The 27935-nt window shown below is 38.3% G+C and overlaps 1 protein-coding gene across 1 annotated transcript in view; it reads right to left on the reverse strand.

Moving 5' to 3' along the window:
* Nucleotides 1-27935, reverse strand: part of LOC139742899 (AMP deaminase 2-like) — a 65875-nt gene that overhangs the window by 22493 nt on the left and 15447 nt on the right. Inside the window, exons 2-6 of the mRNA XM_071653408.1 lie at nucleotides 20700-20931; nucleotides 15147-15185; nucleotides 8714-8812; nucleotides 5076-5232; nucleotides 2917-3097 (exon numbers count right to left, since the gene is read on the reverse strand). Coding sequence (XP_071509509.1) covers nucleotides 2917-3097; nucleotides 5076-5232; nucleotides 8714-8812; nucleotides 15147-15185; nucleotides 20700-20931 — 708 coding nt within the window. The remainder of the gene's footprint in view (nucleotides 1-2916; nucleotides 3098-5075; nucleotides 5233-8713; nucleotides 8813-15146; nucleotides 15186-20699; nucleotides 20932-27935) is intronic.

A 27935-nucleotide genomic window follows, 5' to 3' on the forward strand; every position in this document is an offset into this window, starting at 1 on the left:
TTTTTAAAAGTGATCGAAAAATTGCCCTTCATTGACAAAATACGCACTGATCATTCAGTGGTTTTAGTAGAAGTCGTGATAAGTTTAATATAAGTTTGCATTACCTGTTGCTATAAGGGAACAGAACTAGAACTACAACTGTAGGTGTTGGGCAAAAGTTCAGTAGGCTAGTGGATAAGACGCCTGTCCAGTAATCAGAGATCGTCGGTTTAAGTCCAACTCACATACGTATGCCCATAATTTTTTTTCTTCATGGATGCTACTGTATACATCATATATTTCGCAGTGTTTTCATTTTCATGAATTTTGTGAGTTGGGTGCTATTTGCGAATCTAGCAACATGCAAAATTATTAACTCTGACCTTGACAAGAATGCAACTTGCATGCATACATGTCTCCCTTTATTGCTGTACTCCTTGATCTTGAATTTAATCATTTATGAAAAATTTATGAAAAATTAAACTTGCTATTATGTTATACGGTGCATACTGTACTTTAAAACACTGGAAGATCAGTGCTTATTTAATACATTGATGAAGGGCAGTTGTCAATCAGTAGGAATAACATTTTTGCAGCTGACACACATAATTTTTGGTTTTTTATTGTGTCCTTTGCCATTAATGAACAAACACAACCACATCCGAACGTTAGATGTGCGTTCTGATTATAATGAAGTATAATAACAATAATAAAAGGTTAATATTAGCATAATGTGGTTAGGAAACACTTGTATTTTTCATGTGGATGCCTTTTCAATGCACTGCAAATGTAAACCCAGTCACTCTCGAGTATATACGACACACGTGGACCTTTCGAGAATGAAATGTTTGTAAATGTGTCGTGTTCGTCTCCAGCATCAATGTCCTCAAAATACTCACCTCCTTCACCTAGGAACATGTACAGAGAGCGAAAAACAACAGAGACAAAGTTTGAGATGTGTACATACAAAGTGCATACTATCTATTTTGTAGATGTGCAAGATTGTTATTCAAATAAAACAAACATATCTGTACATACTGCATGTGCATATTATGCATAATATTATAATTGATCTATAAAAACAGAGCATGTCAGATAAAAAATAATAAAAGAATAAAGATTTGGAGCTACCAATATCAGGATTTCAATCTTCTGCAACATTTTAGGTTGTATAACCTTGATCAGTGCCACATAATGGAGTTGCTATGTTTTGTTATATTCCGCTAAAGATAAAGCAATTAGACAAATTAGCCTGAAATCTACTGAAAGACACAGGCCTACGAATTTGCATCATGCGGGTGATAAGTGAAAGTGCCATGACTTTTAATTGCACAGAAGGAAAAATATGTAACACATGGGAATTTACAGAATGCCATTTACAACCAAAAAAAAAAAAAATATGTGTGTCATTACAACATTTAGGTGCAACATATGAGCAGCACTTTGCATGGTAATTGATCTGGAAAATTTATGACCTGCTATTACGTCAAATCTCCTCTGGTGAACCACCACTTTGAATTCAAAGCAGAGTTTGATGAAGCCTTGCTACAAAGTGTTACAGAGCAGCACTTTCACACGAACATGATTCAGATTAGCACTTCTACAGTGTATATGAAAAATGCCAGGTGTGGATAGTGTCTAGACAGTATAGAAACTTTAACCCTAATCAGGCTGGGGGGGGGGGGGGGGGGGGGCGGAATCCGCCCCCCCTCGACATTTTGCGCAATATCTTCGCAACGCGATAAGCTCACGCCGTGATGTTTCATGACTTTTTCTTTCAAGTATCGCGCAACTTTTGAGACCCAAATTGTTGCGCCCGTGTGTACCATTTTGACGCGACGCCCGTTCGAAAAAAATTTGTCAACCCCAAAATTGCTCCAAAACATGATTTTGTGTACAAATCCAATGCAAATTGTGTTTTTTCAATTAATTCACATAAAAATTCATATCTTCACTTAGAATGGCCGAAATTAATTCATTTTGGCATAATAATGCTTCGAAAAATGTCTGCGACAAATTTTGGCCAAAAAACAAACAAAAACAAAAGGTCAAAAAACAAAGAAATACATAAGAAATTCAAAAAACAATAAAATACATAAGAAATTAATTTCGATACAGATTTTTTTTTTATCCTATGTCTCAGAAGAATGATACAAGAAACATTGTAAAAAAGAAATTAGCTTAATTGGAGCATTGATAAGTGATTTAGAGCCCAAAACTGATTTTATGCATAAATTACAATAATTAATTAATATAAAATATAAGAAACATTTTTCGGAGAAAGCAACCACACATTTTGATAGAATACGTTGCGGGCGCCGCGTGTGCCGATTTTCGGCGCGATCGCGCGTTCCATAGGCGAGATCTGAAGGGGGGGGGGCGGATTCCCCCCCCCAGATATAGCATAGCCAAAAAAGCCCAGCCTGATTAGGGTTAAGTTTTGCATCCTGCGTGACAAAACCAAACAAAGCAAATCAAAACACTTAATTCAGTTTAGGGGAAAAATATCAGCAGTGTTCCCTATGACAGTAAACCGGTTTTGCAGCATGATAAGACATGGCAAAAGGTAAAGATACTACAGCGTGAACTGAGCAGGATGATGCAATATGAGAAACATAATAATTTTCCCACAACAACAACAACCAGTGCCTTTAGAGAAAGTCTGGCCAACCCAGTTTCGGGCTAATGAGCTGTGATTGGTCAATAGCTGGTCCCATAATCACATGCTGCCATGTTGTTACCCAACACCTCACGTGCCATGCAGTGGCCACTGTTAACGAACAAAAACACTGCACATATACGCACGAACGTACTCTGTGCTTGGTAATGTAGTCCGGAAGGAATAATGATGAGGCGCATATCATTGCAGTTGGCCAGACTCTCTCTATCTACAGCACTGACAACAACAAAAAGTGAGAGCGCCCTCTACTAACTTACCCCTGACATCCTTGAGCGGGCTGATGGCTTCCTCCTCCTCCAGCGGCTTCTTGTCCACCTGGCGCAGGTAGAAGGCCGTGGTGCGGGGGAAGGTCTGCATGGCCTGCTGCATGTACTTCTCCCGAATCAGCAGAGCCTCCACCAGGGAGAGGGAGGCATTGTGCAGGTCCTCTGGTGGCACCTGGGGGAGGGCGGGGGAGGAGGGGAATTCCCCACAAAAACAACAACAATGCAACAATAAGGCAATGGAAAAAAAAAGAGGGTAAAGCAGGAATTTACGATAGGACATGATAGGGTGTGGTCTTCTCTTTGTTTTGCTTTTCTTTTTATTTGTTTTTTTTTGGGGGGGGGGGATGGGGAGAGGGAGTTGGTATCGGTATTGGTATGCCAAGGGGGATTACCCTGGTACAAACTTTGGTTGCTGCACAACGACTGTGGTTCTCATGAGGAACAATCCACAGTCATTTTCATCAACTGACACTTCACATCTTCTTCATGCATGTTCATCGCTTCTTGTTGTCCATTACAGTCAAATAAGACTAAACATGGTCAATACTAGGCCGCATTTTCCACAATGACATGCAGGCTGCTCGGGCGCCAACATTTCTGCAACACAATCATTTCCAAAGTATTAGAGAGATAGTTTTGATCTGATGCCATATAAGCAAGCAATTAGCTTGCCTGGCCTAGCTCTGGAAGCAGACCCTCACCAACATCTACACAACGGAGTACCAAAGCATGATGTCATAGCTATTCATCGATCACCATGGAAACGGGTTCCAAACAACCTCATCTGGCCCGAATATCTGTGGACAATGTCAAAGCTATTCAACTATGCTAGCACTCGGTTCCAAACCAAGCTTTAACAAAAGACTGCAGCTTCATCACGTCAGGGCTCTACTGTAAAATATGATATATTCGCGGCATGAATTTTTCGCCAATTGGAACTGACAGCCTTTTTCGTGGCATGAAATTTTCGCGAAGTGCCACTGGCGTTCAATGCATACAGTGTAAACAAGGACTTTCGCGTGCATTTTAATTTCGCGAATCTTGGCGCTCATTAAATTTGCGAAATTAAAGTGCTTGCGAAAATTCCTCATTTTACAGTATATCTTTGAAAAGCCATAGAAACAGCTGAAACTAGAAATGTCGCTACAGCGACTGGTTATACCCCCGCCAAACAACATTTCATAAGCTTTGGTCAAAACAACATTTCATAAGCTTTGGTCAAAAAACTGAGGAAGTAGTTAAATCTGCAAGATCTTTCCTTGATCTTCTGCCATTAATATGCAGTTACCATGGCAACGTACTTTCGGGTACTGTCGAAAAATGCGTCTTGCACATCTACAACCAAACGCACACATCTGTACCAAGTTTCATGGAAATTGGGCAAAAACTGAGGAAGTAGTTGGCAACACAAAATTTTCCATCATTTTGGCTCATAATATGTGAGCTGTTACCATGGCAACATACTTTTTGTCACTGTCAAGAAATGTGTCATGCTGACCTATATCCTAAGACAAACATTCAATATGAATTCCATGAGAATTGGAAGAACACTGATGAAGCAGTTTTGCCATGAAGCATTTTGCCCTATATTTTACCAATAACATGCCGTTACCATGGCAACACACTTTTTGCCACTGCGGAAATATGTGTCTTGCACATTAACATATTCAGATGAACATCTGTACCTAATTTCATAAAAATTGATCAAAAACTGTGGGAGGAGTTCGCGACGCAAGATTTGTACCCATTTTTGCCCATAATATGCCGTTACCATGGCAACGTACTTTTGGGTACTGTCAAAAAATACGTCTTGCACATCTACAACCCAAGGCACACATCTGTGCCAAGTTTTATGGGAATCGGTTGAAAACTGAGGAAGTAGTTCGCGACGCAAGATTTGCAACGGACCGAACGCCCGACCGCCCGCCCGACCGCCCGCCCGACCGCCCGACCGCCCGACCGCCCGACCGACCGTCCGCTGATTCCTATATACCCCCTTCAAACTTCGTTTGGCGGGGGTATAAACATCTGGGTATGTACACCATAGAATTTGCAGAATATAAATTCTGCAAATTGTGCTAGATGCTGATGTTCATCATGCATGTATCATCTATGGACACTGGCGGACAGGTACAGGTTCGTTATCTCACCCCGCTTTTGTCTTCCCCGCTGATGGACACACGCTGGAACTCCAGGGCGAGCTTGGTGGTCATGTGACAGTAGGACTCTTCAATCTCTCGGGGCAACGGGGGAGGGCTGTGCTGCTCCTCCACCCCATTTTCCATCTCAAAGTTCTTGGACTGGGATCTGTGATTGACGATGGGAACAAGGGAATAAGAGCGGGATGGGGGTGAACGATACATGGTGTGGGGAGAGGGGGGTAGGGGAGGAACCACGGAAGAACATGGGGAGAGGGTGGAAGATATGACGAAAAGTGGAGAAGAGATACCAGTATCAAGGGAGGAATCACAGATGAGTAACAAGAAGAAATTGTGATGAAATGAAGGTAAAAACAAGGAAGGGAGTACATATAAACATACACAGGTATGGTTTCACATACAGAGAGAAAATAGTAGTATTACAAAGAAAAGAAAAAAGAGATAGAAGGAAAGAAGGAGTGAGAACGAGCAACAAAGAAGGGAGAATTGGAAGGAAGAGTGGAAGAAGGAAAAAAAAGAGAGACATATTGAAGGCAAGAGAGAAGAAGATAATTTCGAACAGACATGAGACAAAGGCAGACAGAGAGGAAACATATTCAGTCACAAAACACATAAAACAAAGGAGGAAAAACAAAACAAGATGAAACAAAAGTTGATACTATGTCATCAGATATGAAGGATATGAGAAGCAATGGCAAGTAATAAATGGATATTTATGCAAAATGTTTCAGAGACTTGAAATATATATACTATAATCTTTGAGAATCTCCAGACAGAAGATAAGTATCGACCAACGAGCTTACAAAATGATGTATACCGACTCTCTTCCAAAAAATCTGTATTTCATGTACTTTTACCATATTGTTGGTTTTACTTTCACCTCTTTCTAGTAAAGCCAATAGAGGACATGATGTTGAATTGCACTTTAAACAGAAGGATTTACGCAGAGTTGAAAATACACATTAAATGAGCACTTTGTAGTATTACACTTTAAATGCTGGAATGTGAATGTGCCAATGAATACCAATGGTTTGAATGCAAACATACCGCTATCATTTGTTGCAAATACTCAATGCTAAACACTCGTCGATGTAGTCATAGTATTGATCACATCTTGGAGGGATATTTTTCTTCTTTTTTTTTCTCTCTCTTTGCATGATACTTTGTTTTCGGATGAAGCCGTCAAAGGGCTTCGTTCACACAGCAGAATCCCTAGACTGAAACTCTACATCTGTCTTACTAATGCTGTACCTCAGAGTGTAAAATTTGACCTTGATAAGTTCGTTGCCAGGGAAAAGTAGTGCAACGAGACAACGCAAATTCAATGGTTTCACTATCAATGTCACCCATGACTTCCATTGAGCCTCGAGGCACAGTTGACAAGGAAGTTAGTCAGAAGTTTGCTAGTACCTGCATGCTTTTCTTTCTGTTCTGTTTTTATGCATGATTTGTTTGGGAATGTACATTGATGCAATTCTAAATTTGTACCTATCAAATGCATTCACATGAACTGCAAAAATTCATTTCTTTTTTCTTTTCCTTTTTTTGAAGCAATTACATGTGTTTTGTTTTTTTCACTGGGCAAATTTCAGTATCAAACTTATGTTTATGATTTTGCTGATGAAAGTGTCATAGCACAAGGCTTAATACCGCCTTAATATCCTCTAAAAATTGCTGAAAATAATCAACATGATATGAATTTCACAACAAATGAGCAGGGAGTGATAGCTCACACAAAAACTTTGAAAGATGCAAAATATTTAAAGTTTATAGATAATTAGGTTCAATATTCCATCATATTATACAAATACTGGTACTACCGCTACTACTACATTGTATGCAATACACATCATAGGCTATTAGTCTATGGGTACATTATACTGTATGATATGCCACATACTTTAGGAGTATGATATTTTGATTTGAAAGCTGGGATTTAAAGGCAATATTGTGAGTCATTGAATTATACAATCGAGAAGCAGTGATGCAATATGAAACACACATACAGTGTACAATCATAAGTATCACCCTTTTTCAGTATAAAATTTTGTGTGGCTTCCAAATACGAAGACAATACATAAGGAACATGTCTTTAAATATGCATAGCAATATTTTGAGTTGTTGATATTGTGACTATCAATCAACTCACAAAATTAATGACTAAATCCTAAAAACATCACAAAATATACCACGTATACAGTATATACATGGAGGAATGTTGAATGCTTAATTTATCCACTGTAGATATGAACATATCTATCAGTGGCAAGCAAAAGATATTTCTGTAACCAGGAGCAACAACAAAAAAATTCACTGAAATGCAAAAATTGCATGCAAAAACCCAGCAATCAGTAAAAAAATATTTCCGAAATTACGGAAATGTTCATATCTCTCTTATAAGGTCATTTTAAAAGGAATTCATTCATTTTATTCATTTAGTCGTCTTTTTTTTCAGAAAGTCTCCTGCAAAATCAAAGAGACTTTGCTTTTATCTGCAATGAATAATTCTCCTTCTGCTTCAATGTGCAGTGTACATGTAAACTAATTTCTGATGTATACGAATCAAGTTGTGACATTATATTCAAGTACAATAGCAAGGACTAGATAATGATGTGTTCATAATATGTTTGTATTTACATTATACATTATAAGAAACACTTATACCATCAAGAATGAATATAATCTAGATAAAAACATAATGAAATAAACATATCAGACCTGAAAGAAGAAACATCAGAAAATGAAAATTCCTGATATCACCTTTGTCATTGCTGTTCCATATTCAACTTTTATGAAAATCAAAATCATACTCACGAGCAATTTCAATTGCAATCATAGCAAAAATCATATCATTTCATTGTTTAGGTGCATATCATGATGTATGTCCTTTGATACTTTATTTTCTGAATCAAGAATACAAGCAAGTAAGCACTGTGATGAGAGAAACATAAATAAATACACTTTTAAAACACAGATGGAAATGAATATATACAGGAGATACATATACACGTATATCATCCTGTTGGTATATTTCTATACAAAAAAGAAATATATGAATATAATTATACAGTCATAAAAATAAACATTTGAAAGAAAATATAAGTAAGATGAGGCATGATTTCAAAAGTATAGCAGGGAATTAAGAGCATCCATGTGTATTGAGATATGTCTGACAAATTTGGTGACAAATTATGAAAACTTTCTATACATAAACATTCATAAAACTACACATTTACAAGAGAATAAAAATAGGACAGGGCATGACTTCAAAAGTATAGGAAGGATTTAAAAGCATCCATGTCTATTGAGATACATCTGACAAATTAGATGACAAATTATGAAAACTTTCTATAAAGAGGAAAAAATCTGAGATATTCAAGTAGCAGCCCGGGAAATACCAAATAAAACTATAATGTTCAAGCAATACTTCATCTAGAGCATACAATACTTTTATAACTTGAATGAATATGCAAAGTGAATTACCCTGTCTGTAAATCACACAGTGTTGAGGAGGAAAAAAAGAGAGTGACTATTAAACTAAAAGGGTAGATGAGGAATAGTTGAATGCATCACACAATGTGGTTAAATCGACAAAATGAAGTTAAGATCATTGAGGCAAGCAAACTCACGGCAAGTTGACTTTGGCAGGTGGTGCTGCTGATGTGGTTTGTGTGGCGGTAGCTGTTGCCCCCTTCTCGGGGCTGGATATCATACTACGCCAGCGGGCGCTATTTTTGCGTTCCGTCAAAAAAAACCACCGAGGTGGGGCGTGAGATGAGACAGCAGGTGCCCCACAGTTACCAAACGATTATTCCCCGCATCACGGCAAACCAGAATCGATGAATGGGAGGGAAGTTGGTTGTTGTTGTTTGTTGTTGTTTTAAGTGCAGCGATAGACGAAGACGGAGGAGGGATATATGGACGGTTTCCATGGTTACAGAGATTGGGTTGCACATTACAGAGAAGCAGATGAGGATGGCAAACATTACAGAAAGGGTGATGGGCAGAAAAATTGGCAAGGGAGGTGAGAGGACAATTAGTGATTTATGCCATATTGTTTGTATTACAATGTTTGATGACACCAATAATAATATTAATGACGGAGACCAAAATAGATGATAATGACGGTAATAATGATTATGGTGACAAAGACGATGATGATGTTAATCATGACAGTAATGATGAAAATGAAGGTAATGATGATGATGATGATTATGATAATGATGATGATGGTATTGATATGAAATGGTGATGGTGGTGATGAAGGTGATGATGATGTTGATGGTGATAATGGTGATGATGGTGATGGTGGTGATGGTAATGATAAACAGATTGATATTGTGTATGAAAAATTGTATGGCAACAGATGAGCAGAGAGATAAAGATGGTGCACATGGTTGGACAGAAGCCATGAGACGGACAAGGATGTGATCCATGACAGCACGGAAGGTAGGGATGAAAGGATGAAATGGGTATAAAAAGCAGATTGTATAAACAGCAAGGTACCACGCCCATTACACACAACATTTCCCCAATGATGTTGGTATAAGAAGTGAGAAGATAATAAAATTCACATTAATGAATCAAACATTGTGAAGAATGTAGAATGGAAGGAGCGAAGTAAGTTATTGTTTCAAAATTTGAGCATAATGTTTGTCCATGGAGGAGAGCCGCCAAGAAAACAACATCATTTGTGAAATTATTACACAAGATGGGAGGTACATGGTTTTGGATCAGCGGACATGGAAATGTCAGAAAGGTAGTATAAATGATATTAAAGGCAATCATTAGAGACAGATTAAAGAAACAAAAATGAAACGACATTGGCCAAGTAGGCGAGATGGAGGATGAGTCATGGGTTGAAGGTTAAGAGATGTGGTTGCAGAGACACAGAAGTATTAAGGTGAGGATGGGATTGTCAGGGTTTAAGAAGGAAAGAGGCGACAAGTGGACAAAGGGTAACATGGAGGTGGTAGGTGGTGGTGGTGGTGGGGGGGGGGAGCAGGGGGAGGGGGCACCGTTGCAGGAAATTGAAATGGGGAAAGGAGAGAAAAACACAAATGAAAAGAATGATTAGTCGTCAGTTCTGGAACCAAACTTAGAATGAAAGATTAGAATATCATCACATCAATCTATCACTCATCAATCACGGGTGGAACATGAAAGTTATGAACAGCACAAACTGATAAAAGTTGATCAGCGTATAATGAATATAGAACACCACAAAAAGGAATTTAGTATTGAATGTTCTTTAGCTTCTGAATTTTAACATGTGTAATGCTATTGCCAATTTGAAAGGATATTTTAGTTTTTTCTTCCAGTTTACTATGTACAGAAGTTATGTTGGAAAAAACAATGCACACTGTTATTTTTTCCCCTCTTTTGGAACATTTTTTCCTGTTTTTTCATTGCAACATGATTTCATCGGTCACATTTTCATAACAATCTTATACTTACAACATCATTACACATGCAACAGAAGCCATGCATTCAACCATGGCACATTGGACAAAAGCATGTTACTGGATAAGCTCACTCTTTGTAAAACAAATGCATAACCATGCATGCATACTCAACAAAATGGTATATTATAAAATGGGTTCAAGAATGTAGCCAATAGGAAGCGCTGAAATGAGACACACCTCCTTCCTTTACTTCAGTACAACTGCACTGCCTGTAATCCTATGGTAGATTGCCGATCGTCTGTGCGCGCGGCGGCTCCTTTGATGAATTGCATGCATACGCGTACGCGCTGTCAATCCTGTAAACAACTTCTAGTTCGGGCTGCCGGCCGGCCGGCCTGTCTTCCCTTGTGCATAACATATGTGGCGTACGTACGTATACTGTACTATACGTACACTTTGTACAGTACAGTAGACCAAGCGTTATGGGACCGGACGCGTACATGGAGTCACTTTGAAGAGCAAATCCAACGATTTAGCAGGTTAATTCTCACGCCGTTTTCAGAGTATGTTGTCTAGTAGGCCTATATGAGGAGTCTATATCAAGTCTTTAAGGTAAAGGGTGCATATTCTATGTAAAATAAGTAAGTTTTCATGCGGGTGTCCGGAAACCCAACCCCCCATTATACTTATACACACTGTACTGTATGTGCGGGACTTCCGCGAGTGCGACGTGCGTAAAAGTTTGGGACGAACATCTTCGGACGTCTTGACCCACAAAGGTACGTGAAAAACGCTGAAAAATGATGTTAGTTTTCGAATTTTCGACCCATTTTATAAAACAAATGATGAACAGGATTATTTTGTGGCGTTAGTGTAGGCGTAGTGCACTCGAGGGTATTTACAATTGTGAAACATTACACTAACGCACTCTATCCTGTGCATCATTTGTATACCATTACACACCTAGCCTTGGTTTCAGGCTCATTATGTCATCAATTTCTATGATGCATGCATACTATTTGGATCTTTGCACAGTTTGCAATGCAGTATTACAACCCCTTCTCAGTTAATCCGCACTACAATTGTATGTAAAGCTTTCATATCGTCAACACTACCCAAAACTTCAACTGTATGCATCTGACTATTGGGGGCAATTTGACAAAATACATGAGTCTCTGATCTAGGTAAACAGGCCACACATATTTATAACCTCTGCAACAAATTAGGATGTGGCAAGCTAGTGGTGAGTTCTTCTGGCTGTTACCACTTTAATGCAATAATCACACAACTCTTTATGCCACTTGAACCAGGAAGTAGCTCTAATAAGATCAAAAGTTAACATAATTCAAAATCATTGCCAATTATGAGCCTCTTCTAATTTTCCTGAAACCAAGGCCAGTGTGAAATGCAGGATCACATAGAAGCCCATGTACAATTTCATGAAACTGACAGTTAAGGAAACAAGGAATAATTACCGGTAAAAATTGCTCAAAGTTTTACTTTCAAATCCCCTCAAGGAAGAAACCATACATCACGAATGCAGTTTAGCTTCATGCTTTACACAGTAGGCCTGCTGTTCCAAGGCCATTTGTTTCTTTAGCTCTTCAATCAGTTTTCAATATATAGCAATAGCTGCACTCATGACACTTGATCCCACACACTCATATTCATGTTAGTACTTTTTGACAACACAGTATCATGCATTATCTTTTATTTTGTCAATTTGTGTAGTTTCCTAAAGTTCTAAAGCCTTCAGGTATAACCAGTAGTGTTCTCAAATCCACATTATGTTCAGACTGCTTTTTTCTAAAAAATAATTAAATCATGTTTTCTTCCCTTAAAATTCTACATGGGCTTTGAAATAAGAAAGTCGAGAAGACAACAAATCAAAGTGATGATCACACAAATCCATGCAAGAAACACAAGCGACAAGCGTGGAAGAGGGGATGTTAAAGCACACTTGTTAACTCACAGCAAACTTTAGGAAAGGTGGAAAAAATAAATTTTTAAGTACAGTAGGCAACCCTGTTTGCAACAGGGTGCCTATTTGCAGCAAGGGCAGTTTTATTCATTATGTTTCGAACGCCCAATCAGGTGCAAGAGTACTCTTACTTCCCATAACACTTGCGAGTAACTCCAGCGTTTGTTCTAAAGTGAGATTAAGCACACTTGATGCTTTTCAGCTGTTCTATCAATGAATAAAATGGCCCCTGCCACAAATAGGTACCCTGTGGCAAATGGGAATGACTACTCTAGATCCTACATGTAGCATGAGTTGGAAGTTCACGAATGTTATCTTACATATCATGGTTGTCCTTATAAATGGTGCAAATGTAGCACCACGAAATAACCAAAAGAATGATTAATTACATTGTACAAAACTTGCAAAAAAAACCCCCTGTTTTTGTGACACACAGCCTTTGAGAACAAATATCTCTCCCAGGGTACCAAATAAAAATCAGCCATTTTGTTGAATTATTTATTTTTGTATTAAAAAAGGTTGTACCCTGGGTGCCAAAAAGTGGAAATAATTTTGGTGCTGGAGCTAGCGTGCGCTAGCCACTGCACTACACTGCAATGCACTGCAGTGAAGCACACGCTAATGCCAGAACAGCGTGCCATGCATGCATCGTATAACATGCAGTGGCATGGGAATGACTATGTACACGCACACACAGTGCATGCATTTCTCTGCAGCTGTCCTTGAGAGGACGTGAGGTGGCGCTACACAACGTGGTACCCCGGGGTACTACGGTGCCCCGGGGTAACGCCTCGGGGTAATTCCTCTTGGAACTATATGCTCTCCAATATTTCATAAGTTGTTACTTTCTAATTATCTCTAAAAAAGTTCAAAGCTGAATCCCCATCTCAATGAAAACTATACCATCCCTTTAAAAGATCCATTTTGAATATACTGTAAAAGTGGAAATTTTCGCGGTGTTCAAATTTTCGCGCATTTCACGCAACCAGAAACTAGCGCGAAAATAAAAGCACGCGAATATTTTTGCTTGCCATGTGTGCCTGTGCGTGATGTCTTGATGCCGCAGAATTAAAAACACGCGAAACTATTCCGACCCGGCCAAGCGCGAAAAATTAGTCACGCGAAAATATCCACTTTTACAGTAACTTACAATCAAAAGCGGATCTACAAAGCAGATATTGCCACTCTCATCACATACTTTATGAATACCCTGACAATAAAATTGATGACATTTAGTGAAAAAAAAAATCAATGTTCTTTCAGAGGTATGCATAAGTATCATATATATACAATCGTATCATACATAAAACTTTTTATGCTTACTACATACAGCACATGATCAGAGATATAAGAGGTGAAAGGTCAAATGAGTGGCCACTTGAGAGATGAGGACGCCACAAACGGGGAAGAAGCACATTGACGGATGGTCTTAACAATCATTTGGCGACACTTAATACGCAGAATGCAACTGTACAACCATTTCATGCTCAGGCGAATGCACATTCCACAAAGAAAGCAAATCATGCAGAAATGACATACATTTAATACGGAACATCAGACACAGATGAAAAGGAATTGTGAGATATCTTTTACACAGTTGTTAATGAATGAGAAATAAAGTGACAAAAAAAAATGAACAGAATGAGGTCATGATGTCATTAAAATATTGAAATCGCTTTCTATCCTTTCATGAATGCATTCATCTTGATCATGCGACTCTGATCGATGGCTCATGATTTTGAGTCTTGTCAAATACCGAGGATCAACTTTGACCTCTAACCTAACCTTTGAGATATTAACGCAAAAAAGGAATTGTCTAATTCAAAGAGTATTTGGTTTCACTAGGTTTCACTGTGCAGAGTAGCCTTGAAAACAACATTGACAAGTGTCAGAATATTGTTGTTCAGGTGTAATCTTTAGACTGCGATGTTGACAAATTTTGGCTTTTAAACATCGTATGTACCGTAAGGTCAACCATTAGAAATAATCTCTCATGCTCATTTATGTACTAGCCATTTTGAGTTAAACTTCATCATAGTGACCTTTGACCCTGTAACCCTCACTTGGTCATACATGTTCACATACCAGACTTTTTTTCAGCTTGTTGAAATCGTTTCAAAACATAGAAACAAGGGGTTTTTTTAAAGCAGAGTTATTTTTTTTCCACCCTTGAAATAGACCTGAACTTGTCCAACTTCCAAATAGCTTCATACAAGTATCTACTTCTCAGCATACCGATTAATATGACAATAAAAAAAAATTAGGGAATGACTGGGGAAAATGTCATGGAAATGAACAGCTATGTAGACATGCATATATACACAAACAAAATGTCTGGAAATTACAAAGCTTTAATCTATAATCCTGGGCGGAGGGTGAAAAAAAAAAACAGGTATGTAAATCAAAGGTTAAAAAAGACAAATTAAAAAAAAGACAAAAGTAAATTTGGTACTTTCCCTGTAGAAAATGGGGAGCACATTTAATACTTGTGTATAGGGTTTATGCATAGATGAAGCAGCAGAATTAATATGATAAAGAAAAGCATGGCGAGTATATACATTGTATACCTGCAAAAACATTCATGAGACTGGAGTGTTTTACATAACTTTGGTTTAATCTGGGTTCATGTGTTTTTGAAGTAAAGTGTGTGTGCATGATAAAATTGGCATGTATTACCTGTCTGGTACAGTCTGTTTCTCGTGCCCTGTTTTAAATCTGAGAAGTGGGAAATAAATATTCACTGTGCTACATAAATGAAAGCAGAAAGTATGTCCTTTAACCACTACTGATATGTTTTGGTAAAAAGGACTACTGATGAACATTCATGACCATGCAAAGGACAAGTGTGATCACGCTATTGTACCATAGCTAGAAATACAACCTATAGAGGGCGGGCTACATCTATCAGCTGAACATGAACCCCGTGTGGAAAGTAGAAGTCAATTACCTGGTAGCATGATTGGTCACTGAACTACCCGATAACGACGATGAAAATAAAAGAATGCGAAATGAGAATCAACTATCAAATCTCAGGACAAAAGAGAATTCCATTTTTGATGAATCATATCTGGCTGAAAAAAACAAACAAACAAGCAAATGTAACATTTCTATGCTACAAGACAGATACTACTGACCCCCAAAATGAGGCTTCCAGTATGTTAAAATCAGTGGACACCCTGGCATTGCCGCCGTTAGCCTGTCTCAATAATGGTGTACAATTTGTAACTTGGTTTTCTGGTTGTGTGTCAAAAGTTTCACCTTCCCCTATTAGTGTATATACATGTATTTTCAATAAATCATCTATCTGGTTCATACATGTACCTGAGTATATTTCAAGTGCATGCTTTTGACAGTGACAAAACAGCAGGTAGAAAATTTCCTAACTTGAGAGAGAGAGAGTAGTGAAGTCACTTCACTGACCAACAGTGGCAATATTGCCGACGAAGTAATAAAGTTTGACATAATATGAAAAATTGTTGATTTAACCCTTTCTGAGCCATAGATTCTGGACAGTGTGTAATATGCTCAGGGTTTATCTGTGCCAATTGGTACTCCAGGCATACAAAAGTTTAATGAAATTCAGAAAATCTGGCATTGAACAAAAAGATGGTCTGAACAAGCCACTCACTTCTAAAAACATCGATCAAACCAGCACTCCTATTACAACACTGAAGTCATTTGCTGCAATATGGTCTTCCTTCTTTCTTTCTTTCTTTCTTTCTTTTTCTTTCTTTCTTTCTTTCTTTCTTTCTTTCTTTCTTTCTTTCTTTCTTTCTTTCTTTCTTTCTTTCTTTCTTTCTTTCTTTCTTTCTTTCTTTCTTTCTTTCTTTCTTTCTTTCTTTCTTTATCCAGAAAATATTTACTTTTTAAACGACCCTATACCCAAGATTTGTCACTGGACACCACTTTTTTATCACATCCCTCACAAAAGAAAAGTCATTTGATACAAATATGTTCGTTCATAAGTAATTGGATGCTTGCTCCGATCCCAACTTTATTTCTGTTATTCTCTCTTTACTCTCCTCTCCTTACATCATACAGTTGACTCTGTTTAAAGGACAAGTTCACCTTCATAGACATGTGGGTTGAGTGAATGCAGCAATATTAGTAGAACACATCAGTGAGAGTTTGAGCAAAATCGGACAATCCGTTGAAAAGTTATGAATTTTTGAAGTTTCTGCTCAGTCACGGCTGGATGGAAAGACTACTATAGCTTGTGATGTCACATGAGTACAACGATATAAAGAAAGAATAAAGAAAATTTAACATATTTCCATTTTTCTTGCATAACAAAAGAACACTTGACTTCTCTCTTTCAGAAGGCAAGGGGAATAATATTACCCTTAACATACGTCAGTAGCAAGTCGAAGAAATGTGCACTTTATTCAAAAAGTAAAGTTTTGTAAAATTTTCTTTTTATTTTCCTTATATAGTTGTACGCATGTGACATCATCCACTGTAGTAGTCTTCTCTTCCAGCAGTGACTGCGCAGATACTTAAAGGACAAGTTCACCTTCATAAACACAAGGATTGAGAAAATGCAACAATATTAGTAGAACACATCAGTGAAAGTTTGAGGAAACTTGGACAATCGATGCAAAAGTTATGAATTTTTTAAATTTTTGTGTTGGAACCGCTGGATGAAGAGACTACTACAGCTTGTGAGTCATATGCGTACAACAGTATAAAGAAAATATAAAAGAAAATTCAACATATTTTCACTTTTTTCGCATAATAAAAGAGCAATTGACTTGCCTCTTTCTAAAGGCAGGGGGAATAATATTACCCATAACATTTATCGGTAACGAGTCAGGGGAATGTGTACTTTTTTCAAAAGATGGAATTTTGTGAAATTCTCTTTATATTTTCCTTATATTGTTGTACGCATGTGACATCTAAGTTATTCATACACTGCAGTAGTCTTCTCATCCAGCGGGTACTGCACAAAAACTTCAAAAATTCATAACTTTTGAACGGATTGTCTGATTTTCCTCAAATTTTCAATGATGTGTTCTACTAATATTGCTACATTCTCTCAATCCTTATGTTTATGAAGGTGAACTTGTCCTTTAAAATATTCGTAACTTTTGAACGGATTGTCCAATTTTCCTCAAACTTTCACTGATGTGTTCTACTAATATTGCTGCATTCTCTCAATCCTTATGTATATGAAGGTGAACTTGTCCTTTAACTCTTTTGGACCAATATGAATTTGAGCGTTCTCTGTCATGGTACAATTAGTATGCTTTTGGAGGATGTCGGGAAGTGGTAAACTTTTGGTGCGCATGGTACGGTACAGTACGCTCTAGGAGAGCACTCGAATGCATCCCAATTCAAAGATATAACTTCACATGGTGTATGATATATCATAAGAGGTCAAAGAATTTTCACTTCTCCGCATGAAATCCTACAGAAGAGAAACGCAAATTTGCTAGTGACGACAAAAATGCTGAAAATCAGCCCAGGAAATATGTAAAATTACGACCACCAATAGAAAGTCACGCTGTGACAGACCTACAACAATCACTTTGCATCAAAACGACTGGCCTCACTCTCATAGTGCATTGTTGAACAAGAGTTGCTGGAGCTGAAAACCTTTATTGTGCGTCAATTATGGACTGGAAGTCTTTTTCGTTAATGCAATAATCTTTGCCTGTGTAAACTCATCTCTATTAACAGAAATCTTCCCTATGTTTTGTCACACGCTGGCGCAGTGGAACGGCTCAACTCTCAGGCTGCCGTACCAGAAATTTTCCGAATACATCCGGACCCAGTCAAGAAATGCCACTAGAACAGCTCTCAGCGACAGACTTGAAACTGCAACGAAGACAAAGTGGACCTCCCATATTCCTGACCATGTCGGCACTATCGCATGTGACTGCAACTGCTTGCAACTGGCAGAGGTGCATTCCCTAATGAACAGTACACGGAAATCTTGCTTGGTGCAGATAATCATTATAAATTTTTTTTGTCTTTAATACAAGAACAAATTGGTGCAGAGTAATAAAATCATGCACTTGTACATCTGAGGGTTGCAACACACATGTAATTGAAAGGCAGGTTCAGAATTCCAATCAACTTTGAAGCTCCAATTGACGAACTGTACTGCACACCCATACATATAAGAGTCGGTCGCACTCACCCTCTCTACCTCATGCATATCTGTCGTCGCCAGGCAACCACACTGCAATCAGGACACTGCGTGTTCTACAACTTCACATAAGCAACCGACACTAATGGCTCCCATTTTTCACGGATCACGCAGAGACATGACAGACAAATGTGAGGAGAGGATGACATAATGTGCCACTGAAGAGAAAAGTGACGTCGTCACCCGCACCATTCTGGGCCGCACAGACAGGTACAAGGAAGTAAGGACGGTTGGACGACCACGGGACACGATTCCTTTCCGAGCATTCTCTTCTCTCATCCACCAGATTAAATTCTTCCTTTCTTTCTTTCTTTCTTTCTGTTTTTTTTTTCCAATTGGCCCACTCACATGATGGCGCCGGCGCAAACCGCAATAACAACAATAAAGTCGCCGAGAATTCCACCAAGCCCAGTTTTTCCTTGAGATTCTGCTCCATCCAAAACATTATGCCAAAACAGACAGGAAGAGAGAGAAAGTGAGAGATAGATGGAGAAAGAAGGGAAGATAGAAAGAGACAGAAATACAGAGAGAAATAATGAAAGAGAAAATAACAATAGAGAAAGAGAAAGAGAGGGAGCGAGGGAGCGCTGTAGGAGGTTCTTTCCTCATCTGCGCTAATCTATCCCACGCTGGATGTTGACAATTCAACAGCACAAACACACTCATAAAAAAAAAAATTTGCAGATAAACTCTTCCTCAACTGCACCAATCTATCCCATGCTGGATGTTGACAATTCAACAGCACAAACACACACAGAAAAAAAGATTTGCAGATAAACAACATGTAACTTCGTGCCGAAGAGCAAGTTGTATGTTGGTCACCATGAATCTATAGTTGCTCACATACACTGTAGACATTGCCATACTCAATGTTTTACATATGTGTACCTTCAAAAAAAGACCAAAAAAATATAGTCCTCCTCAAACTGAGGTATACTATCTGAATTTCAGACCACATGTAAATAACATAAAATCACAGTTTTATAAGTACAACATGAATGTGGGTTGAGTCATTAAAAGTATATATGTTTGGGATTATTTTGTCAGTGATAAAAGAATCATATCTGTTTAGGTTTAAAAGTGTGTGGTGTATTCTTGACAGATATAGCTTCAGAGTTACAATTCAAAGAAAGAACGAGAAGTCGAGACAGCGAATTTGTAATTGTTCGCGAAACAGAAAATGCATGGTTTGGCAGCATCGCAATGTGCAATGCGCCATTTCTGCCACGAATCACATCTCTCCTGGGGTCTCTGTCCACACTCCACCCAGCCATGCAGCAATGCTGGGATTCTCCCCCCAAATCTTGGGTGGCATCTACATCCACACTGGTGGAGATGGTGGAGATGGTGGAGATGGTGGACAGAGCGTTGAGAGGACATCTCAGGCATACCTACGTGCACCTGTGCTGCTCCCGGAGTGCTTGTCTATCTGTCTATCGGAAACTAAATTCTGAACATAATTGGAGGAATGTCTGGAAGAAAAGGGATGAAAACTGATAAGAAGTATTAAACACAGGGACAAAGAATAAAACATCTACATGTACTGTAAAACCACAAACATTTGCGGCATGGAACTTTCGCAACTTGGAGCCTACGGCCTTTTTCGCTGCATGAAACTGTCCTGAATTGCTGACTGGCATTCAATACATTGTGTCAAAAAACAAAACAAAACTTTCATGTGCATTTTACTTTCACAAATCTTGGTTCCATGATATTTTTGCAAGTTTCATGCACTCAAAAGTTTATGGTTTTACAGCACTGTATGTAAGCTGTTATTTTCGCGAGGGTTTAATTTTCACGAATTTTGCGAATCTCAGTTGGATCGCCAATTCAACAACACACGAAAATGTCTCCATGCGCAAGGGTAATAGCGCATTTACGTTAGCTTCAGCATCAGTTCACGAAAACAACATCTCATGAAAATGTCTAGATGACCTCCTCATTCGCGAAAATATCTGTACGCGAAAATAACAGCGTATACAGTATCAGATTTAGCCTATCACCTCATACTAAGGTGGAAAAGATGCACCTGACACACAAGTAATGTATCAAAGGTCATCGAAGCCGAATCTACCAACCTGGCGTAGCTTACGACCTTCTGCACCCGTGAGTTCTTCTCCTCGATGTTCTCAATGGGGATGGCCTCCGGGAATTCATAGTTGGCGCAGCGGGACTCGTCAATCCGGGATTCCCGCAGGACCTGCTGGGCCAGGTCGGCGTACGTGCTGTCCATCGGGGAGGGCTTGTGCTTGGGGAAGCGAGGGGTGCGGGACGGTGAGAAGGGTACGGCATGGTGCGGCGATGTTCCCGCTGTGAGACGGCAACAGAAACATTTGGACTGAATTTAATCGAACTCATTTCCACATACTGTAAAAGTGGATATTTTCGCGCGACTAATTTTTCGCGCTTCGCCGGGTAAGAAGAGTTTCGCGTGCTTTAAATTCTGCGGAATCAAGACATCACGCACAGGAACATATGGCAAGCAAAAATATTCGCGTGCTTTTATTTTCGCGCTAGTTTCTGGTTGCGCGAAATGCGCGAAAATTTCAACACCGCAAAAATTTCCACTTTTACAGTATATTTAAAAGGGACAAAAAAAAACAACTGATCACATGTGCAGTTCAGACTAACAAATTTTAGTGGAGCAATCACACAAACCATGCACTAGGAGTTGCTAACAGTGATCACTTGGATAAAAAACATGACAAATCAAATCTATGTGTCTGCCAACATAAAAGGTTAAATAACAATGAGCAAATATTTCTAGGAATTATGTACAATGAATACCTTTACTCTCAGAAAGCACATCATGGTTTTTCAGTCCACTCTGTTATCCTTCCTTTTTCTTTTGGCGAGAGTGGGGGAAATTTTTTTTCAAAAAATTTGGAATCTTTGCAGAATATATTTCTGTGTGAGTTATGAATTTAACCATTGACAAATGATCAGAAAGTTTTCATGCCTGTAGCATATCAAGCAGTATGGTTTCTTTAAGGAACTCCTAAGTATCCAGCCTGCTTGACTGTCTGTAGTATGCATCTAAGCAACTGTGAAGTCATACAATTATAATTATTTCCGTCACATCAAGCTTTGCAAGCATACGTACTCAAAAGACATACTCTTCTTGCTAGCAACATTACAAATTTATCAGGATAGGATTTGACAGAAGAGCTATGAGAAACACATTCTTTGTGTGTATCTTCAGCATTTATTGTATCATGCTTGATACATGTAATATCATTTTTTTTTCTCTTTGTAACAACACGGTGAACATCTCTGTTGCAATCTGGAATTAGACTGCTCTGTCTTCTGTGTGCAGAGCACTCATGCTATACAGCATTATACCGCCTGTCAAAAAAATAAAATAAAAAAATGGGACCTTCCGCAATGATTACTTTAAAGATAGAGAATCAATCCAAATAAAATTTCAGGGTATGAAACTACATGTACAAGTCACTGCCCCATCTTACAGAAAATCCCATTCGATTTGCTTCAGTGGTTATAGAGAAATGAGGAGTTTTGTAGAGCATGTCAGGAATCCCTTCCCTCCAAGTTCTGTCCATTATCTTTAGGTACAAGCAGTTCCAAGAGCATCCAAGTGCTGAACTTGGAAGAATCTGACCCATGACATGCTTGACAACAATCCATATTTCTTTGTGACTACTTAACCAAATTGAGTGGGGTTTTCTGGAAAAAAGAGCTAAGATGTTACATTTTAAGACCCTGAAGTAGCATTTAGACAGTTAAATCGCATTGGGAATTACCAATGCAAAAAAACAGTTCAATAATTTTTTGAGGACGTACTGTAAAGAGAATGACCGAGCTTGACTTTCTTGTTTCACATCGAGCCGAGCGAGGCTGTAAGATTGTTCAAGACACCGACAATAATATTGTGACTGATGTCGGATCGGGAAGACACCGCTGAAATCTCCCACACAAAGGACTTTGTGGGATTAATCACAGAGCGTCATGATTTATAGAACACCGTCTGAGGAGCTTGCAATAATGGAAGCAATTTGTCACGTCTTCCTATAAAATGCCAAAGAAACCCAGTATTGTCAAAATGGAAAAAAAAAGTATAAGCAGTCAATTCCTTGTTTTCAGAACATGAAAAGTACATGTTCACACTTTTCTATTTTTTTTTCAGTAATAAAGTTTTTCTTGATAGACACTTGAACTTCAAGTTCATTGACCTTATTTGCCAGAAGGTTTACAAATTGTTCAAAAATTGATTTAAAAATTCCTGGATCACTACCAAAATTTAATCAGCTGCTCCTTGTGCCATTATCAACTTTTCCTGTAATTTTCATCCCATGGAATCAATTCACAATTTTTAAAGTTATTTTGCAAACAGACAGACAAACAAACCAATGCCTACAAAAACACAACCTCCTTGGTTGAGGTAATAAACTGAAGTTGTATTTAACTCAACGAACAAAATAAGAAATAGAAGAGAGACAACTAAAGAACCATGTGGTTTGAAAATGGGTGAATTATATTACAAGTCATGTTTCACTTTAGTGTACACACTGTGCAGGTTAGCCTACATACAAGATGATAGCCTTACTAGCCGGTTCGGTTCAACCCAGGAGGATCAACATTCAATCACCATTCCAATATTGCTATAAAAATCATTCAATTGATACAGGTGTGAGCTTTGGGTGATTTAACCCCTTGAGGACAAGTCCCGTGTATACTCAGGCAGGTGTCTATGGGAAATGCATGTTGTACCAAAATCAGTCCGTCCTCAATGGCTTAAAAAAAAAAAAAAAATTAACTGCTGCTGTTCTACCATTGTTTACCTTTTGCTACAAGTATACAAAAGCGTAAGATTCCAAATGCATGATAGGCTGTTTCTTAAAAATGGATGCAAAAAAAAAAGTATACATCAATTAATTGTATTACCATGGAGCTACAGGGTACAGGTTGTAGGTCCATGGCGTTTACTAATGATACATATATACTATACAAAAGGCAGAGCACGTAACTGGTAGCTCCATGGGCAGAGTTGGTTCACTTCTCCATATTGCATGAGCTGCAACAAGTATCAATTGACCAACAAATATGAAGTCTGTCTAATTGTAAAAAGTGTCATACAAACTATCCTCTGGAAATTTATAGTTTATATTCACTATGCAATGAAGCAATTTATTTTGCAATATTACTTCACTTCCTTGTTTTTTTTTTTTGTCCAAACTTCTGGAAGGTCCAATTGCCTAAAAGCACAATCAGATCAGGCTGGAAACATTGAATTTTTGCACCCACAAATACTGAAGAATTTCTTTTTACAAAGCCTCTCTCTGGCTAAATGCCCACATACTGTTCCTCTTGCTACGGTTGTATAAGATTCAAAGCTTGTCACGATCTGCATGCTATGGTTTACAAAATTTATTGTACGTGCTCACGTTTCAAAACACACAGGTGACTACAAAATATCCGCTTTCTTTTCTTTTTCCATCTTTTACCCACCTCACTATAACGTTGCTCTTTCATTAATTTCCAATAATTCTCTTTTTTCTTTCAGATTTTAAAGTACTTTGAAACCATACCTCATATATGATCTCTGAGTCTCATACACTGTTTGAATTATTCAACAAGGACTAAAAATCATGAAATCAGGCACATTTTGGCTCTTTGAATTGCATTTCCCAACAGTCTTTCATGACCACTATACCATAACAGCAATGATACACAAATCATTTTTTTCCAGTAATGACAGCATGATATAAACACAGGTGCACTGTACACCTTCAGTGTTTAAGTATACTGTACATCCTGTATACCGGTACAATGTGTACTACAGTAGCACCTACTTCAAGTACATGTTTCACAGATCAAAAAGTTAAGATTTGTAATGCAGAATGAATGCAATTCAAACTATAATGTACCACTTGGAGTATTAACTTTGAGTGATTCCAAACGCAGAGACTCCAACTCTCCTGTTTTCGACGGGAGATCTGCCGCCGAAAGCCCATTTTTGCAAAATTTTCCGTTCTCCCACTTGAGATTTAATTTCTCCCGCCCTGGCTCTGTGTCTCCCGCTTAATGATTTCTTACTCATTGCCATCGTATGATGAAAAGTAAGCCTTAGATAGCACCAGAGAGCATCTACAACCCTAGAACCCTGGACCCCAGTCGCAAGGAACTTCGCGCTTGTGATGTGCGCGAAGAGCACATCAAGTTGGAGTCTCCCGTTTGCTAGGGGTTTCAGGCGGGAGAATTTCCAGATCAGAAGCTTGGATGCTTGGGATTGGAGTCTCTGCATACGTTCCATGTGTGGATCCGATGGCACTGATGTTAAATACCAGAACCCTATACATTTAAAATACACATTTTTGTTTTCATGAAAGGGGACAAAACAGTATCTTATCGTCGGGTGCCCGTGCATTGGCCGCTAACGCAATACAAATTGTATTGCGTTAGCGGCCAATGCACGGGCACCCGACGTTATAGTCTATCAAACTTTGTCCCAACAATTGTCATTATTAATCAGTACTCATGAATCACAAACGGTACAGAAGTATCAAGTAGATTAGGTTTGGGGGGGGGGGGGGGGGTGGACTTTATAGCCAGAAGGCTACTGCTACAATGCTCTACTCTGAAACAGTGAAAGCCATAATAAACAGATGAAAGAAAACTGTAGAAACAGCAAGACCACTGTCCCTGTCCACACAGTGGATATTGGCATTTTAAGTGGAGAGCTTTTGATTTGGGACAGTAGGGCTTGAAGGAAGGAGAATTCATGACCATGACCCTCTTCACTCCGTCTTGATTTGTTTGCTGTTTCCATTTTGTGAACAGTGACGCTTGTGTTTACAGCGCTGGGTATTTGTCATCAAACACACACACACACACATACATTTGTACTGTACCTCAGCATACTGTGGCTAGCAGCTCAATCCTATTTTACTGTGTATAAATGCTTTTTCAACCAAGAACCCTCCTGTAAATCAACAAGACGGAGAGACGTTCAATTTTACTCACGTGCACAGTCGATTCTACAACACTCCATCTCCTATCCTCATTGGCATGTACTGTCTTGAAATTGAAATCTTGCGTACAACTTTGTACAACATTCGTACAATTTGCAGGCAAATGCATGTATACACACACAATGTCAATATGCTTTGGTGCATTACCTTGTAGCATCATGTTCAAAGGAGAAGGTACTAGTAATTGATATCATCTAAATTAAGCAGTAAGATTAGGAAAGTGATAAAACAAATATCCCATGCTTTTCTGCAGTGTCTTCAACAATGGTTCTCACAATCTCAATCTGTCAATACTCAGATACAGACAGATAAAGAAGCGACAGAGATTGTTCATACCATTTGAATTTAATAGAACAATGATACCTAATCTTTTACCCTTTGGACTTCCTACATTTACATTGCTATGATTAGTGAAATATGTTTTTTTTTCTACAATATGCAGAATATGTGAAACAGACTGTCTCACTGCAAAAGCACAGGACTACAGTACCTCCATATCTAAGAAATCAAAAGGCTACAATTAAAATTCTTAAGCCTATAGGTGGAATAAATTGCTCTGATGGGGGGGGGGGGGGGCATGCCCTGGCGTGATACACAGCAAAATGTGATCTCTGCATCATAGGCAAATACATCATTCTAATGATATTAAAGAGGATCTATAGAAGACTGCTGGCCAGGATCATGAGCCAACAAATAAGACTACCAAATGTATGATTTCAAGGGGAAATTTGGTCCCCCCTCCACCCCCTCCCCAAACACACACACACACACTTTTCAACATACAAAGTTTCAAAAGTTTCATAGGACTATATCACAATACAATTTATCTATAGTACATCCTGATTGAATCTACCATCAAACTTGTCTAACACTAGCAACCATGAAAGGGAGATGAAAAAAAGGGGATGTAATAGACAGGTGGCCATTATACACAGGGTCCTTCACATGGCTTTTATCTCTAGCAGGGTTTGTTTTTTGGTGGCTGTATACAGCAGATAGCCACTATAGACAGGTGGCTGCTATAAGGCAGGTTTGACCGTAGTTTGTTTCATATTTTCCTTTTTCTTTTGCATATTGTAGTGACACTTATAGAAATGTTCACTTTCTTTAGACTTTACATACAAATTACAATTAGTATTTCTTTTTTTCTTTTTTTCTTTTTTTTTTTGGGGGGGGGGGAGATTACAATATTACTACTGGGAGTGATTGTCAAACATAAGGCTTCTCACGCAGTCAATTTGATTAGTGAGCATGCAGTTACACGTGTAGCCAAAACCTTTTTTTTTCAGCAAATACTTGTACTCAAAGCATGTGTAGTTTATTAAGTTTAATACCATCCATATGCAATCTTGTTCTGTCTCTAAAAAGTGTGATGATGATATCTAAAACTTTGCTTTGGTTTTGACAGAGATATGGCTGGTCCCCAATGTTCTTTATATAAGCTGCTCAAAATACTGTATTCAAATCTTACTGTATCAGAGTTTAATAGCTACATGTACACTACTGTACGTGTACTTATACATTATCATGTAGGTACAGAAAACACACACACACACACACACACACACACATTGGAACTAGTAAATGAGAGCTGTGGGGATAGTCACAAAAGTTTGAAGTCTGGAAAAAAAAATAGCAAAAACAAACAAAACAAACAAACTTAACTTTGCAATCTTTTCAATACAGACAACAAAATGTCCTGGAGAGAAGTTCAGAATAATAAAAAAAAAAAGGTTCTGTGCCAATTAGCTTTAACAGAGTATTTATAGCAACTTCACAATTTTTTCCCCTGAAATATCACAAGAACACATTAAGAAGGGACTTACAAAGAGAAGAGTTTTAGTTTGTTGCTCTTTTTTTTTTCATTCAACTAACAAAATACAGTGCATAGCCGACTCTACATTTGCAAAATGTGATGAACACATTCTCACAGTACAGATATGTACTTAAGAATGTGTACATTTAACATGCAAACTTCAGGTAATACTACATGGAGATGCACAAATGCAACTCATGATCCTTGAATGGCTAGGAGAGAGAGTGCGTGAGCGCAAGAGAGAAAATAATGATGAATTAAAGCTAAATTAAAACAAGTGAACAGGCTTTCTGAAACGATGTGCTTTCTGAACAATGTACATTTTAGACAATCTAAAGAATAAAAATACATTGTCAAACACAATGCCCATCCTAGTTCAAGGTAAATGCTTCTTTTTTTTGGGGGGGGGGGCTGTCTAGCTGCCTTCTTCCCTTTGGGGGATTAAATAGCAAAATGGTGTATTATCAAATAAAGTACAATGTACAATATACTCCATCTTCTAGTTTACA

The sequence above is a fragment of the Diadema antillarum genome, unplaced genomic scaffold, assembly GCF_040938485.1.
Source record: "Diadema antillarum isolate AM-2024a unplaced genomic scaffold, OU_Dant_1.0 seq00001035_RagTag, whole genome shotgun sequence".
NCBI classification, from domain to species: domain Eukaryota; kingdom Metazoa; phylum Echinodermata; class Echinoidea; order Diadematoida; family Diadematidae; genus Diadema; species Diadema antillarum.